Source organism: Camponotus vicinus, unplaced genomic scaffold, assembly GCF_025532165.1.
Source record: "Camponotus vicinus isolate PSW18456_S1 unplaced genomic scaffold, iyCamVici1.0 SCAF_10, whole genome shotgun sequence".
NCBI lineage: Eukaryota > Metazoa > Arthropoda > Insecta > Hymenoptera > Formicidae > Camponotus > Camponotus vicinus.
In genome coordinates, this window is record NW_028141946.1 from 276,642 (window position 1) to 293,984 (window position 17,343).

The window sequence follows — 17,343 nt, forward strand, 5'->3', positions numbered from 1 at the left end:
CTCATCCTACTTATTTGCGATATTGTTGCTTTGTTGTGAAAACTGTCAGAATCGCCAAGATTTTTGTCTCATATCGGCGTACATTCTATTCATTTGTGACAGAGTAAACATTGACTCGGTTGAAAAAGTGTATATAAAAAATGCGTTCCTTCTGCGCGAAAGTGATGAAATTGAAGGCGCGACGATGATCCCCAGCTGATCGCGGTTGTTCTCTGCCTCTGTGTGATTGTGCAGCGATTTCAGCCTCCAAACACTCGCGAAGTGTACCTTCTTCGCGAACGATTGATAAATCCTGAGGAATTATTTCGAGCGGCGAATACACGACATCATATACAACATTACGAAAGCGAATCGCGCGACAAGTTGACGGAGAAACATCACGAAGAATTGCTCGACGACTCTTCGACAGCTCCAATTTCTTCATGACGGTGCTCGTGAAGAAAAAAAATATCAACGAAATCCTCAAATGATAACCACACGATTATTCTGTACGAAGTATGATGATGGCTTCCTTGGAGATTGACGATTTCTTGACCGGGCCGTTGGTTACTTGGGTAAGTCTACCGATTGGAAAGATATTTCAGATGTTTGAATAAATTCGAAAAGAATACGATCAGATTGTATATTTAAATATCGATTCGGTTATATTACATGACATGTTGATTGCATATTTTTATCTCAATAGTTTGTTAGCTGCCTGGAAGATCCTAATATTAATTATGAAGATTTAGCAGATGGTGTCTTGTTGCATAATGTCTTCTTGCAAATGTAAGTGTATATTAAGAAGATTGAATTATAATTTGGCTTATATAGTACATAGACTTGTACATTAAAACAATATGATCTTCAAGTGAGACATAATATTTTTTCGTTATATTTATAGCAATCCAGAACCACTACATGACGAAGTAGTGCCTTCCGATGGCAATCCTGTTATTCGTACGAAAAACCTGAAGACTATAGTACAAAATATGAAGCAATTTTACGAGGAGGAGCTAGATCACTTGATCTTAAAATTACCCGATGTCACAAATTTAGGAAAGGAACCGGAATTGTATATAGCAGATATGAAATTGTTACTCTTGCTACTTCTTGGATGTGCCGTCCAATGTCCAAATAAGGAGAAGTTTATTACTAACATAAAAACACTACATGTTGACACGCAACTTGCGATAGTAGATTGCATTAAACAGGTGCTAAAATATCTAAAATATTAAATAAAGTGTTATTAGTAAAATTTATTTAATAATGTACAGATACATTTGTGATGTATAGGTGACGAATCATCAAGATATAGTCATTACGCAAGACGCTATGGAAAATGCAAATATGGGTTTCCTATTTGCCCAAATCAAGAAATGGATTCAAGAATTGGATTTATATCGAGAGGTATATTATTGTCTCAATGTTATAATTACTTGTAATGGATGACTCTTTTATTCATGTTTTTAAGAAAGCATCTGTTTAATTGTTTATACAACATTACATATAACAAAAACAGAAATGGAGAGATGCAGCGCTAGATGATAGTGTTGAGCGAAATGATTCCTCTATCAGTGCAGAATCTGAAGAAATGAGTAAGATACAACAATCTCATCCTGTTACTAAAGCAGAAAGAGAAGATAATCATCATTATGCAGTTGAGTTGGCCGATTGGAAATCTAAAGTTCGGAAACAGCGCCAAGAATTGTATGTTTTTCCTTTAAAATACTTTCTTCTCATCTAATTATAGGACATTTAGTAAATTGTAGTACAATTGGCAAAAAAATAATCTCTTGAGAAATATATACTAAAAGATATAGAATGAGTATTTTTCGTCGATTGTATCTGTTGAAAAAACCAATTATCAATACAAAAGTGTATGGATCATTGTTTGATTATGCATTAATATAATCAAATTATACATTTCTATTGAATTTCTTGTTATATATAATTAATAATAGAAATTTTTTTACAAATAAAGTATAATATCAATTTATACACGGTGTTCGGAAAATCGCCCGTAGTACTTCGGCAAGTGATTCAGGACCCAAAAAGAAGGGAAAAAAGCTATATAAACATAGGTCCCGAAATAAGTCGTTTCCGAGTTATAGCCACTTTTATGTTAAAAAAATTGTAATTTATAGTCTGCTTGACATCGTTTTAAATTTTTAAATTCAAATTTTTAAATTTAAATTTTTAAATTCAAATTTTTAAATTCAAATTTTTAAATTCAAATTTTTAAATTCAAATTTTTGAATTCAAATTTTTAAATTTAAATTTTTGAATTTTTAAATTTAAATTTTTAAATTTAAATTTTTAAATTTTTAAATTCAAATTTTTGAATTCAAATTTTTAAATTCAAATTTTTAAATTCAAATTTTTAAATTTAAAAATTTGAATTCAAAATTTTAAATTTAAAAATTTAAAAATTTAAATTTAAAAATTTAAATTTAAAAATTTGAATTTAAAAATTTAAATTTAAAAATTTAAATTCAAAAATTTGAATTTAAAAATTTAAAAATTTAAATTTAAAAATTTGAATTTGAATTTAAAAATTTGAATTTAAAAGTTTGAATTTAAAAATTTGAATTTAAAAATTTAAATTTAAAAATTTGAATTTAAAAGTGAATTTAGAAATTTGAATTTAAAAATTTAAATTTAAAAATTTAAATTTAAAATTTAAAAAGGGGGATGTCAAGCGGACTAAATTATGATTTTTTAACATAAAAGTGGCTATAGCTTGGAAACGACCTATTTCCGGACCTATGTTTATATAGCTTTTTTCCTTCTTTTTGGGTCCCGAATTACTTCCCGAAGTACTGCGGGCGATTTTCCGGACACTCTATATTTTTATAATAAAATTAAGAAAATTTGTTTAATTCTTATTTTTGTACGAGTCATTTCGCCGGTTTATAATTTAATTGCATTTTATTAAATGTTTAATGCTAACTTTTTCAGTATTTAAATAATAATTTTACAGGGAGGAAAAAACGGAAGCTTTACTTGAATGTAAGGAAGAATTGGAGCATACTAAAGCATTGCTTGTAAAATTAAAACAAGAGGTAATATGTATTAAGTAATATTTTCAGTAGAGAAGTTTATATAAAATGTATAAATATTTTATATTTTAGCATCAAGAATTAATGCACGAAGCTCGTACTGCTAAATCCTACAGGGATGAATTGGATGCTGTGATTGAAAGAGCAGATAGAGCGGATCGTTTAGAAATAGAAGTAGCACGATATAGAGAAAAACTCACAGATATTGAATTTTATAAAACTCGGGTAGAAGAGTTACGTGACGACAATAAGTAATATATTTTCATTTTCGTAATACTTTAATAATATAACAAATAAAATAATTGTTATAAACTGTTCATTGTATATATTTAAGAGTTTTAATGGAAACTAAAGAAATGCTTGAGGAACAATTAAGTTTGTCAAGAAATAGGACAGATAAAGTATTGGAACTTGAATCTGAAATCATCAAATATAAGCAGTTACTTAATGATATGGCATTGGTAAGAAGATTCAAAACATTTTGCAATATTATCAGTCTAATAGAAAATACATAGAATTATATAACAAATTAAGAAAAATTTTCTCAGGAACGTGCTGCTGATAAAGAAAAATATCAAGAACTTGTAGAGGAAAATACACAATTGCATCAATTAACAAAAGCTGCTGCTAGTGAAGCTGCAGGATCTAGTGATTCTGAAGAACCAGGTGATCTATAAGTTTTGTATGTCTTGAGATATATTATAAAGTAACAAAGTTGTTATTATTATTATTAATAAATAAGATTAAATGTTATTAAATTGTTTAGTACACGCTGATAATAGATTGTCTGAACAACTAACGAGTAATGCTCAGACGCGAGCATTAAAATTAGAATTGGAAAATCGTCGTTTAAACACTTTGATAGATTCATTGAAAGAAAATTCATTTTATGAGAATTCGTCTCGCATTTTGGAGTTGGAAAAAGAGACAAAGAAGCTTTCATTGAAGATTGAATCATTAAACGATAATAAAGAAAGACTTACGCAACAAAATTCGGATTTGGAATTGGTTTGCAAGCAAGCGTTAGAAGAAAATAAAAAACTTCAAAACACCCTTAAAAATCAACGAGCTTCTTTTGAGAAACAACAACAAGAAATCCAAGTATGTTAAAACAAATTATATTTTTTTGTAATATAAATATTCAGATAGAATATTTATATTATATAAATAATATTAATTTATATTATATAAATAATATTCAGATAGAATATTTATATTATTGAGATACAATATTTATTTATATTATATAAATAATATTCAGATAGAATATTTATATTATTGAGATACAATAATGACAGACTTATATTATTATTACTTTGCCTTTCTCTTTGTTATTTTCAGACTCATCATGCAAAAATGACAGAATTAGAAAAAAATTATGATGTAGCAGTAAAAGAAAAGCAACGTGTTCAATTATTATTAGAGAGCGTGCAACAACGCGATGACGAGTTGGAACGCACTCTGGAAATGACAAATCAAAAAGTTGAAAAATTGCAACTCGTTGCGAATAATGCCAATGATATTAAATTCAAATGCCTTGATTTTGAATCAAGATTAACAACAATAGAAAAAGAGAAAGATGCAGCACAACGTGATATTTACAAATGCAGAAAAATTATTGAAGTAAATATTATCTACACATGCTGTACTATAAGCATATTTTGCATAAATAATTTTGAATAATATTTTAGGAGAAAGATGTAGCTTTAGATAAAGCAGCAAATACAATAGAAGTCTTGGAGAGAAAGATCTTGCAACTTGAGCAGGAATTACAGGATTGTCTTACACAAATATCAAGGTACATTTAAAGAAATTTATCATTTATAAAGTAAATTATTGTCATGTTTAATAACCCAATAAATATCACGAGAGAACTTTAGATTGCAGGAAATTGAACGATCGAGCAAAGAACTTGATTCACGAGCTGCAATTGATAGAGAAACTTTAGAGACACTTCAGTCTAATCTTGTAGCAGAAAAACTGAGCAATCAACAATTGTACACAGTTCTAGAGAAACTTGGCCTTAGCGATAGTATATTGTTGTCCCAACCACTGGAAACTATATTGGAAAGGTATGAATAAAATAAAATTTTATATTAAAAAAAATTTTCTTTTTCTCATTTTGTTGCAATCTATATTATGCATGTAAATTTGTTGTAGAATTGCCCAAACACCAGAAGTAATAAACCACATTAAAAAATCATTTATATCAGAAAGCAGTGAGAAAACGACATCAGAATCAATAGTCAATACCGAAAAAGAAAGCGATTTTAATAAGACTTTAGAAACTATGATGGAACCTTTAAATGTATATATTTATATTTAAAAGATGTAAAAATTATATTAATGTACTTTACTGCTTATACTTTATTATTATTTATTTTCAGCAAGAACTGGAACAATTGCAAACAAAGTTGTCTCTGTCTAAAACGGCAATGGAGCAATTACAATCTGAGAATACGAAACTTGAAGTCCGCATAACAACATTACAATCGCAAAGCAATTCACTAACCGCGCAACATACCGCTTTACAACTGGCAAACTCGCAACTTGTCGCGGAGAAAGAAGAAGTATTTATATTCTTTTTAATTATTGTATCATTTTTACGATTGCGCTTGTAATTTTATGTGAATTTTATTTGTGTGATTATTATATTTATATATCTAGCTTTTGAAAGAACGCAGTACGCAACAGCATATATATTCTGCGTTACTTCATGATCAGAACACTTTGCAATCATTGCATGAACAATTAAATAATGAATATGAGAATCTACGTCGCGAACGGGATGTCCTTAAATCGAATTTAAGAGATGTAAAGAATGAAAGTAGAACGTTGCGCGAGACTTGCGAGCGACTAGAAGCGAAAAATGAAACATTGCAATCTGAACGGGAAGCCTTAATTAATAACACAAAGAGCTTAAATAATCTACGAGGAGAGCATTCCAAGTTGAAGGTATATATTTATTTGTAACTGTATGAAACGTTTCATTTTATACGTATACTTTGTTTCATCGATATAAATGTACAGTATATAGATTGTAATAGCACAAATGTTTTTAGGACGACTTTAGAAACTTATACACTGCAAGCGAAAGATTGAAAGCGGAATATAGAAGTTTGCAAGATGATTACAGAAAGAATAAAATCGAGGTGAATCGCCTGACTCTAAAACAAACTGAAATGCAGGGCGAACTTAGCATCAAAGATGAACAATGTTCGGATTTGAAGATAGAAGTCAATAATCTTAATGAACGATGTGATGTACGAACATAATTATGTCGTGCGAGTATATAAATCAAGTTTATTGATTAGTCTTATGAAAAATGCCAATGTATGCTTTTTTAGATGCTGTTAGAAATGAATTCCGGATTGGATAACGACAGACGTTCCTTAATGGAACATATAAGTTTATTATTTGCACAATATCACGAACTTTTAACTCATTCGCTTCAAGATAAAGAGCATTATCATATGGAAGAAAAATTGTTTGCGTTAGTATAATAATTTTTTTTTTAAATTGATATATTATATAAAAGTTAATATTTCAAATTTTTCAGATGCTATTTACAAATATTTTCATTATCTAATTGCACTTCACTAATTAATTTTCTTTGTTTTACAATTTATTTAAAAAATATTGATGCGTGTGTTGCAGGGATAAGGTTAATCACTTATATAGACAAAAAGAAAAGTTGGAAGACAAAATTATGGAGCACTATAGAAAATTGAACAGTTGCACTACCAAAAAGTATGTTTAGTAAATATTTAATTTTATATATCTATTTATTTTATATATCTTCTGTCTAAATTATATGTAAGGTACAATTTTTTTTGCCTAACATGTATGTTTCTAAAATAGAAAAGGTTTTGGGGCCAGTTTAGTTCGTAGAGTCAGAAAAGCTGGATCGGAGCTCCTTAATAAGGTGATTATATAAATAATGATTATTCACTTGTGGAATATTTATGTACATGAAAAAATTCTTCCAAAAACTGTAAGGAATTTTTATATATTATATAAATTTATACTTGTGCACTATTTATCACTACTTATTGACTTTGCGCGAATTCTTTTCATATAAAATATAAATTTCAATTTTTTTTCACATAAAATATAAAATATAAATTTTATTCGTCAATTTATTTCGCTGCTTGATTTGTGTGTATATCTATTATATAATTATTTTTGAATATGGATTAACCGAAAATGGAATGTAAAACATGTTTATTAGAATCGACGCTCATGGGCTGAAGATTCCAAACAATCGGACAGTAAAACGTACGAGTCGGATACAGGCTGGAATGATTCCGATGCAAGTACTGATGATTATCGTTTGCCTGGTAAATAATTTGTCAAAGTAAAAGAAATATTTAATTCAATAATTTTAATCAGGCGATATCAATAATATAGTCTATTTTTATACCTAATATTAGGACCGAGTAGAGTTTTCGGATCAGATGCACTTGGACAAGCTGGTACCAGAAGAACGGTATATTATAACGATGATTCTCCGCCATCGTCCGCTTCTTTACCCGTAAGCAGCAACAATAATAATAACTATTATTGTTTTGCAATTATTGTGCAACAATACTAAAATACAACAATACTAAAATTCGTTGCATCGAATATAGTATTTATTAAGATAATCATTGAAATGCAGACGGACAGATTGCTAGGCGAATCCTTCCAGGAGCAAGGAAACGACGCCGTACCGATGGAGACGAATACAAAATCGGAAACACAAGTTGAGTCTCGACCCTTTTTGATTTATAATAAAGTATCGGCAGTCATAAATGAATCCAAAAACGTCAGTACTCCGATGAAAGACGCAACACGAGATGAAGTACTCGCGGAAGCTCCCGTTGACAAGGAACCGAAGACCGGAAGTCCAATATGGTACGAATACGGTTGTGTATAAATTTCCACACTGTTTTCGATGTTTCCACTAAGATATTGGAGACGGAAAGAGGGAAAGAACATATAAAGTATTTTCGTATGTACATTCTCATACTTTACAAGGAATTTGCAAGAAAATATACGTAAGTATCCTTTTTCTAATTTTGATATATATATTTTTCTTTGTTCATTTAATTACACATATTTTATGTTCTATAACAGAGCAAAAGTTACGCGAGTATTTGTTCAAAAAATATCGTAAAATCTTAAAAAAGTTCAAAAGTATCGTAAAATATTAAAAATTATGATACTAAACAATTATTTTTTATAAGTAAATTTCTTCTCTAGTAAATGAACTGCCGTATATTTAGATGCATTGCTTGCAAAATTATAAAATAGATTTAAGAGTAGAATGCCTACGAGTTCCTAAAAAAATTGTTTGTGTTAAGATAAGTTGATGATAAGTATTTATCATTGACATAATTTAAGAATTTTCCACATAATGTGTTTCTTTTTAATCTTATTTATTTTTAATCCTAATTTTTTAAAGCTTTATGATAAGAAATATTACTCTTTGTATTCTCTCTTTCTCTCTCTTTCTCTTTCTCATGAGTAGAAGAGAAATTGGAAGAATGTAATATATTATTCAAACATTTATGAATTATTTTCGTGAATGACTGTTAAATTATAAAATAACAAAGTCACAATAATTAACAATAGTGTGCTCGATTTTATTTAATGCTTATTTTATTTAATTGGTTCTATTTTTACATGTACGATTTTTATATACGTATACATATATTTACATATACGATACTTGTATATGCTCATCAATTTTTATATAATATGTATTGTACATTGCTAAAATTGTATACTATTTAATGTACATCCATTACATATTTATCTGCTGTTGATATAGATCAAATTTTTAAATTTATATTCTTAGAAATATAAGGTAAAATTGTTTTCTTTTTTTTTTTGTAGACGCCAAGACTAGTGTAGTAGACAAGAATTTACTGTACTGAGAATAATAGCATTAGCGTGCATTTATTTTTACAATTACACTGATTACCTCTTATCGTTCGACTCTTATTACGATATATGTATAAGCGCTGCTATATAATTTTTTACATTTTGATAACTTATATTTTTATAATAATTGTGTGCGTTTTTACACGAGTATATATATATATGTAGTACATACATTTTGCGTGTCTTTAAAGTTTTATGCGGTTTTACGCAACAGAATGTAGATGAATATTTACCAGTTGATATAGCATGAATAACATTTATCTTTTAATGTATATTCTTGCCATTTTCGAGTATTATTTTTTAATGCGTCTTCTCTCTCCTACAGAATAAAATATAATATCGATACGTGATATAATCTATAGAATTACAATTCGCATGATAAATAAAAGAAGCATTTAAGATGATCAAGATATTTTCTTGTTCTTCTACATCTCACGACGTAAATTGACGTAACAGCGATAAGTGGAATCGATTGACACATGCGATCGATGATGAGCGTTACCGAGCACATCCTATATCGTAATTAAATTAATTATTTACGATTCGAAAGAGTCGGTCGTTTTCTATAAGGTTTGGGAATTCTTCATGAGGTAGAATAACATTTAATTGATCAAATCAGAACAAAAGGGGCAAAGATTTCTTTATCCTGATTAGTTAATTAAATGTTATTTTACATTACGGATAGGATTTTCGAATGTATCCTAACAGTATTATAAGAGCACATTATCAAACATAGCGTAACGCACGTCAAGAAAATTATTGTAAGTATGATTCTCAAATATATTTTCTAGATATAAAAACTCTTTTTCTTATGATGAGAAGGTTTCCCTCTAATTCTTTGATAATTATAAAATATGTTTGTTTATACGTAAAAAATATGAATAGTTAATTATTTCTAGAAATATATTTCAGAAATCTTTCGGAAAAAATATACAGCAACATTTTATATCCACGTCTTTTAATCAATCAAAAGTTGACAATTATAGCGATAAATTTATAATTATAATTCTGGAGTGAATGTGTAAACTATTAATAATTATGTTAAGTTATTACATAATAATAATAATATTAATATTAAAGTCATCTTTAATTCATAATTGTTAATTATGTATGTTGATAATTTAAAAACGTTTCGTAATTTTAATCAGAATTATATCTATTGAAAAAAATGTTTGAATCTCGAAATAAGATTATCTTTAGGATATTTTGAGCCCGGGTGACTTTTGCGAGAAATGAAACAGCTGCGATCATCTACGGCATTTCAGTCGAGCATCTCACGCATAATAATGTTCACCGGTTGCCTATCCCCTTCATTTTTTGTCGGTTTTTCTGCTATTAGCATTAGTATGCTTTGGTCAAAAAATTGTCCATTGCGACCCTTTCCAAATGTTTCTCAGGCTCCTCGTGTAAATTTGCATATTTTCCAGCCAAGGAACTATGTTCCTTCGTTAAGCACGTTTCGTGCACTTTTTTCCTCTTTTCTCGGATGACGCAAAGATATCCTAAGGTTCGTATTTATATCGCACATTTAGCATTATATAACTTTTTTCTTCAGTAATTATTTTAATTTTCATATAAAGAGAGAAATAGACAATTTTATTATAATTACAATTGCTCAAAGACATGACACAATCTTTTTATTTTACTTTAGTATTTCTGCATAAATTAATTCTTTTTACATTCAATACATGTACTTTTATATTAATACTTTTACATTAATACTATTTTATATTAATACTTTTTATAGAACAAAAAAAAATCACAGATCATTTCAGAGATATTTTCCAGAGCTGTGAATTCGCATAATACTATATAAATATACAATGAAATAATATTTTTGATAAAAAAATATACATACGCGCGCACGCGTACACACAACATGCACGCATGTATAAAATAATATTTTTATACTCGCGAAAACGCTTTGTGTATAAGACAATTCTATTCTATATTCTCGATATTTCTCTCACGTTATCAAAATTATTTCTTTTTCGGTATTGTATGAATAATGGAGCAATAAAAAGGAAAAGTGAAATTATCTAATAAGAATTCACGGTACATTCACCTTGTAATGCACGCGCAATCGGTATCGCTTTATGCAAATGGCGAATAAGCGAGCGAGCCAGCGTCGCGACGCCTTTGGTTTCTACCGGCGCTCTCTCACCCTTTCACGGATTACGAAGCTATCGCAAAAAACGTCCGCCTCGCAGTAACGGTCTGCCAGCAAAACCTCCCTTTCCGCCTTGCTTTTTCTACGTGCGAAAATAAAAGTCTCTCGCGCGCTTTTCCTACCGGTCCGGAGAAAGACTGTGGGGAAGGGAGCGAGGAGAGGCACAGGGAGGAGAAAACGTACTCTGGATGAACGAGAGGGAAAAAGAGGGAGAGCAAAAATAAGGGAGGAGAGCAGGGGATGGCGGCAAAAAGAATCGCAGCGATGTCGACGAAGGAGGAAAAAGAACAGTTCGCGGTGGTGAGAAGCGATGAAGGATGGTTAAAAGAAGGAGTCGAGAGAAGAAGAGGGCAAATATTTTCAAGAGAAAACCGAGATTTTCTGAAAATTTTATGTTTCGAGAAGGCGACTACATTATATTATTGTGAATTTTTGGAGAACGAAAGGAAGAGGTGAGGGGAAAAGAGAGAGAGAGAAAGAGACGGAGAAACTTGTGATAGAAAAGTTTTGTGCAATAGATATTTTTTGAATTTAAAATCATTTTTTTTTCAAGTGTGATTAAAATCACTTTTTTGTGACAATGTATATTCAAAATATTAATAATTTAAATTGAAAACTATTAAAGAATACGCTTTATCAATTTTGTACAGGTAATTTCCGAATACTATTAAATGCGTATACAATTTATATAATACTATACTGTATATTTTTGAAAGATACAATAGTTTCTAGTTTTTTTTTATATTTTACATGTCAGATGTATGCATTTAATGCATGCAGCGTACTAAAGAGAAACGTTTTTTTATCTATGTTTCAAAATTGCAATTTTAAAACTCCTTGGCATTATATCTCAAAGACATGAGAATTATCTTGATAAACATTTTGTATCGCGATTTCTTATACTCCTCGTGTCGACTCTTCAACGTTCAAACCCTAAGATGCACGCACGCAGAAAGAAGTAAAGAGTAAAAAGTAAGATTTTAGGGGTAGGACGCATATTTTACAGGGAACCACATGCCGAGGATTTCGGGCACCACCCTGCAAAAATGTCGGTTTCTCCGCGTGTAGATGGGTAAAGAGGCAGGCGTATATTTCGCAGGGGTTGCACGGTGCAGTAGCCAAGGGCGCGGAGGGAGAGAGGAAGGGGCACGAGGGAAGATGGGTTTTTACGACGCGCCCTTCCCATCGTTCCATCCCCTCATTCCCCCGCCGTCACGAGGCGCGCAGGGGGCGCGTTTTTATGACAGCCACGACGAGAGCCGGGGAGGAGCTTATGTATACCACGACGACACCGGTAAGACGAGCGAAAAAGGAGAGATGAAGGGGAGACGTGACGGTTTTCGCATCGTTCCTATGGACCCTTGTCCTATGCTGCCCTGGAGCCTGCACGGAGCGCGATCTCTGGCCGATTCGCGCGGCCACGCCTCTCGTGGCTCCGATGGCTCGTCGCGGAATCGGCGTGCCCCAGCTAGATTTTAACCCCCTGGCAAGGGTTACGAGCTGTCGGGCAATGATGCTAATTATTCGTCGCGGGCAAAAGTAGAGATTGCGTTTTTGCTCTTTGATTCTAGGACGCATCATGACGCACGTTTTAATTTTCGTGTATTTATTAATGTGTTTTTGATCAAACAGCTCATTATTATTCGCTAGAAAATGCAAAATAATTCTTCTTAAATTTTCGTAAAATGTAATTAAAAAATTCTTATAAACACAATAATTTCAGTAATGAATGATTGAGAGATTTAAACTTTTCTGAAATATTTAAAATACTATGTCCTTCAAAGGAATTAAGATTATTTTCTCAATGTCAATAGTATTATACGAAATGTAATGTAATAATTAATATAAAGCTCTAAATTTTAATGTGCGTTATTTCACACATTTAGAAGAACAAATTCTCTCTCTCTTTCTGCAAGTTTTCTGTTTTCAAGTTCCCCGTCAATGCTCTAAAATTATAATTATAATTAACGTACATATAAAGGATAAACAAAAACAACGCGGTACTCGTGTGTGTGTGTGTGTGTGTATATATATATATATATATTTCTCAATTATTGACGCAATCATTCTTGTTTACTGTTTTGTCCATGACATATGGGATGTCCGTTTCACAGTTTTTTTTTTCTTTCACGCATATATCTTATATATTTTCCTACACTCATTAAAAGATTAATTAATTCTTTCAAAGTTAAATTTTTGATATATTTTTATTTTAGAATCACATACATTCTTTCTTAATTGTATTCACGACGAATTACTCTATAGTTTTTATAACCTGTCATTCATAGATCAAGTTAACAGTAGTATTATATACGAGTCCAATATCTCCCGATTGCGTTATTATTAGCTTTGACAGATCTCGGAGACCGCGGCGCGCCGCGGAGGGGTGGAGGGGGGCGCCTGCGCCGGGTGGAGGGGCAGCGCGAAAGATACGCCGCGTATTCGTCGCGCGGCGCGCAATGTGTCCCGCGCCAGCGTACGAAACGCGTCGGTGTCGCTGTCCCGCACGGTGTGACAATCTTTTTTTCTCTCATACACGCGCCACTTCCGCGGTAATTCCGGTCGTTCCGCGACTCGACGCGACCGATTACCTCGTTTGTTTTCCCAAGGTCCCAAGAAAAAAATTGGCGATATTTTTTTCCATTTTCTTCTTTTCGCCACGACTTAACCCCACGTCGTCTCCTCGCGCGACGATGATCCTCGCGATCCGCGCGACGCGATAACGCGATCGAGGGAACGATCTTTAGGAGTCCGCTCGACGTTTCGTTTCTTCTCGAGGCCGACGTAAACGCGCGGCGATCGAATGCACCTCGTTGGATGCTACCGGAGGCGGTCGATCTGGAAGCCCGTGGTCACCGCGGTCCCGTGAGCAGGTGCCGCGGACATAGCTAGCACCGGTGGCCGCGATGGACGCGCGCGTGGTGGTCGGCGCCGCGCCGGCCGCGGAAGAGACGTCGGTAGCGGCGGCGGCGGCGGCGGCGGCGGCAGCGACGCGAGGCGTCGCGACGCCCTCGCCGGTACCTTCCGCGCCGAGCACCGCTACCAGCAACGGCAACGGTGGAACGAGCGCGAACGTCGTCGCGACGCTCGCGTCCGCATCCTGCGCCTCGCAGAATCCTGTCGTCGTTGTGGCCAACCCTCCCGGCAACCATCAACAGCCGGCCGGCGTGTCGGTCGCCGCCGTGCCCAGGATACTCAGCAGAAATGTCAACGGCACCTGTAAGTTGTTTTTCAAATTATTATTCGCCGCGATTTAATCAGGAATTTAATAAATGATTTAATCGCGTGTAAATGATGTAATAGCGTTGCGTGTGAAATTTATGCAGCGTGTTTTGTTTAAGCGTATATATTCGAGTTTTTTTTTTTTCAATAATAGGATTCATTTTTTTAAATAATGGTTATTTTGTTTTTCCATTTGTACTTGAAAGCGACACAAGTGATATTTTATGAACGATTATTGAAAATCTTATTTTATTGCATGTTATCGAATTTGTCATAAAATACCTTGTAAAATTGTAGTAAAATAAATGTATTATTTAATTTTTAAAAATAAAACTGTCACGTGGACAATATTTAAAGAAAATTAATTTAAAATTGAAGTCACATTATATAGATTTTAAACAAAACTTTTATTCGAAACAATTTTTAATTCTATTATTTAAAAAAATAACGAAATGTATGCTTGACTAAATCGTGTACACATGTGTACGTGTGTGTATATATACATATACATACGCGACATAATACATACACATGTGCGATTTTAAAATACTCGAAAATTTATACGAATATTGTTAATTGTTTTTTATTAACAATTAAATAATAAATATGGAATACAAAAAAAAGCAATAAAATAAAATGTAATTTTCGACACACGCATTTGGCTATTATTTCATCGTATAAATATTGTATGAGAATTTATAGACATTTATAGTTAGTTTATTTAATTGTATCCGTAATTATACATATTACATCATAATTACAATTATGTTTTATGCATTTGTAAAAAAGTAGTCAATAGAGAAGAAGTAATTGAAATACAAAACGTTTATTAACCATTTAACTAAAAAAAAATATTTAATTCCATATAAAGAAAAACATACGGCATGACTGTATAAAGTTGAACACATTTCATATGATGTGTGTGAGGTCAATTATTTTAAATATATATACCGCAAATAAATATTATTTTATATTTCTATATTAGCATAATTAAAAATAATATGTTCGGAATCCTTTTTAATCTATTCAAAAAAGTTATACACACACATTATATAAACATGCGTAAGTTAAGTTTTGGTATGATATATATATATATTTATAAATGTATTTATCAGTTTCTGGTAGATTATTTAGTCATGATTAATGATTATTTTAAATTTGTGGAATTATTTCTGTTAATTATCGAATATATAAATAATTATTAATTTGATTATATTAGTAATTATACTCAATATAAACTTTGATTTGATTATATTTTGTCTAAATTTGAGATAACTTTGGGTGAAATCTTGTGCGTTTGATTCATCTTTTATTTAATAATAAAAATGACTTTCTCTAAATATTTTAAATATTGATAGAAATATTCAGCGCGATAATAGCCCTCCGAAGCATTTCGTTTTTCATTAATTTGCTAAAGTGCAATTAAAAGAAATTGATGTAAACTTCAAAATTCTTATTCTTCGGAATTGAAGATAATTCAACAGTATTTTGACCCAAAAGGAGCTATGAATGCTCCAAAAGTATTTGCCGCTCCATTTATTAAGGGAGAAACTGAGGGGGTCACTCGCTAGATTCTGATGTAAGGGATTTAGCCGTGAGATGAGTTTATTTCCTCGTTTCTTGTAGATCGGACCACTATTGTACTCATATATTCGCGAGCTCGTTTCTAAAGCGTGCGCGCGAGTCGCATTTCGATCGCAAATGCTGCTCTCTCGCCGCTGGGTTTACGCAAGAAACGTAATCGCCAGCAGTTACCGACGAAGCGAAGAAGTTTCGACCGAGGAGCTATCGTGGGCTATCGCGCTTTTGTGTGTGTGTGTGTGTGTGTGTGTGTGTGTGTGTGTGTGTCTCTCTCTCTCTCTCTCTCTTTCTCGTCGAAAAACTGGATGAGTCATGCCGGCGACAAAAAGCTCGCAGTTCTCTCTCTTTCTCGCGTCAGAAAAACAAGATTTTTCTTCTTCCATCTCGACGAAACTGCGGACGAGCTCTTCTTCGTCTACTTTGAGCGTTTTACCGCGCGATTCGGTGCATCGCGATAAAAAGCGCTCGACCGAGTTCGATATGTCGCTTGTTTCGAAAATTCTTTGGGACGTGCTTTCTTGCAGCGCTATTTATCGCTTTCGCAATTTTCTCGATCTTTACCTCGGTGAGGAATGTCGGTTAGCTATTGTTGTCGTTCTCTCAAACTATACCGCGGTACGATTTGACGGAAGCTTTCTCTTTCTCTCTCTCTCTCTCGTCGAGATATAATTATATATTATTCTGTATGGTATCGTTAAAAAAACCAAAGTGGTATAATTTCATAGAAGCGTTATGATTAAAAGTAGCATATCGCACAACACGATACTATGTAACGCCCCTGACGCTTTTTGCGGAAAATGTTTACCGTTTCTACTAGCAACATTAGCGTGACAAAGCGGGAACAAGCGAAGCGAGTAATTAGTAAACAGCAAAAACATACTCATTAAAAACATCATATTTTTATCTCGCGAGTTATATTTCACGAGATACACATTTTATTCGCAAGATTCGATGTTATCGACGAGGTATCGATACGCAACGTTATTTGGCCTCTTTTGACGTTTCATTTTTGGCGTCAACAATCGACATTGACGGCAATATCGATATTTTGCGCGCGATGACAGCGAGTCTGGGGATATTCTATTTTTCCGTAAAGCTTCTTATATAGATCTGTAATCGGTTTCGATCGTGTTTTAAATATTAATATTCGGATTCTCGGACTCTGTGACTCACGGCTCACGGCTCACGGCTCTGGCCATGTCGGCGCAAAACCATGCAGTTTCTTCCGCCGGCGTGCAAGTATTGCGCCGTTGCGTTTTTGCCGATTTCTTATAAACGGCCGACCCGGCGCGGTCATGTAAGCGTGTTGACTATGTACCATCGGCTGCGACGACGGTGACGATGTACGTGGCAAAAAGCGCCTGGTTTTGCCCGCGATATTTCTGCGAAAGACGAAATTGC

At 32.7% G+C, this 17,343-nt stretch overlaps 2 protein-coding genes across 6 annotated transcripts in view; both read left to right on the top strand.

The window, feature by feature from the left end:
- Girdin (protein girdin) lies at window positions 1–8,973 on the top strand. Its single transcript, XM_083079195.1, has 23 exons — window positions 1–554; window positions 686–768; window positions 884–1,193; window positions 1,276–1,389; window positions 1,502–1,689; window positions 2,963–3,044; window positions 3,114–3,292; window positions 3,376–3,502; window positions 3,590–3,707; window positions 3,808–4,142; window positions 4,383–4,664; window positions 4,733–4,839; window positions 4,922–5,113; window positions 5,202–5,349; window positions 5,429–5,611; window positions 5,709–5,996; window positions 6,104–6,304; window positions 6,389–6,534; window positions 6,699–6,791; window positions 6,903–6,966; window positions 7,273–7,381; window positions 7,475–7,575; window positions 7,702–8,973. Exons 1-23 carry the CDS (start codon window positions 498–500, stop codon window positions 7,957–7,959), a joined length of 3,765 nt encoding a protein of 1,254 aa, XP_082935321.1. The 5' UTR covers window positions 1–497; the 3' UTR covers window positions 7,960–8,973.
- Nab (NGFI-A-binding protein homolog) overlaps window positions 7,949–17,343 on the top strand; it is a 27,007-nt gene continuing 17,612 nt past the window's right edge. For 4 of the 5 annotated variants that reach the window (XM_083079197.1, XM_083079196.1, XM_083079199.1 and 1 more), the window contains exons 1-2: window positions 7,949–8,080; window positions 8,922–14,358. In XM_083079197.1, the coding sequence (XP_082935323.1) occupies window positions 14,046–14,358 (313 nt within the window). In that variant the 5' untranslated portion in view covers window positions 7,949–8,080; window positions 8,922–14,045. Of the gene's footprint in view, window positions 8,081–8,921; window positions 14,359–17,343 lie in introns of those variants that run through there. The other variant, XM_083079200.1, reaches the window with a different exon arrangement.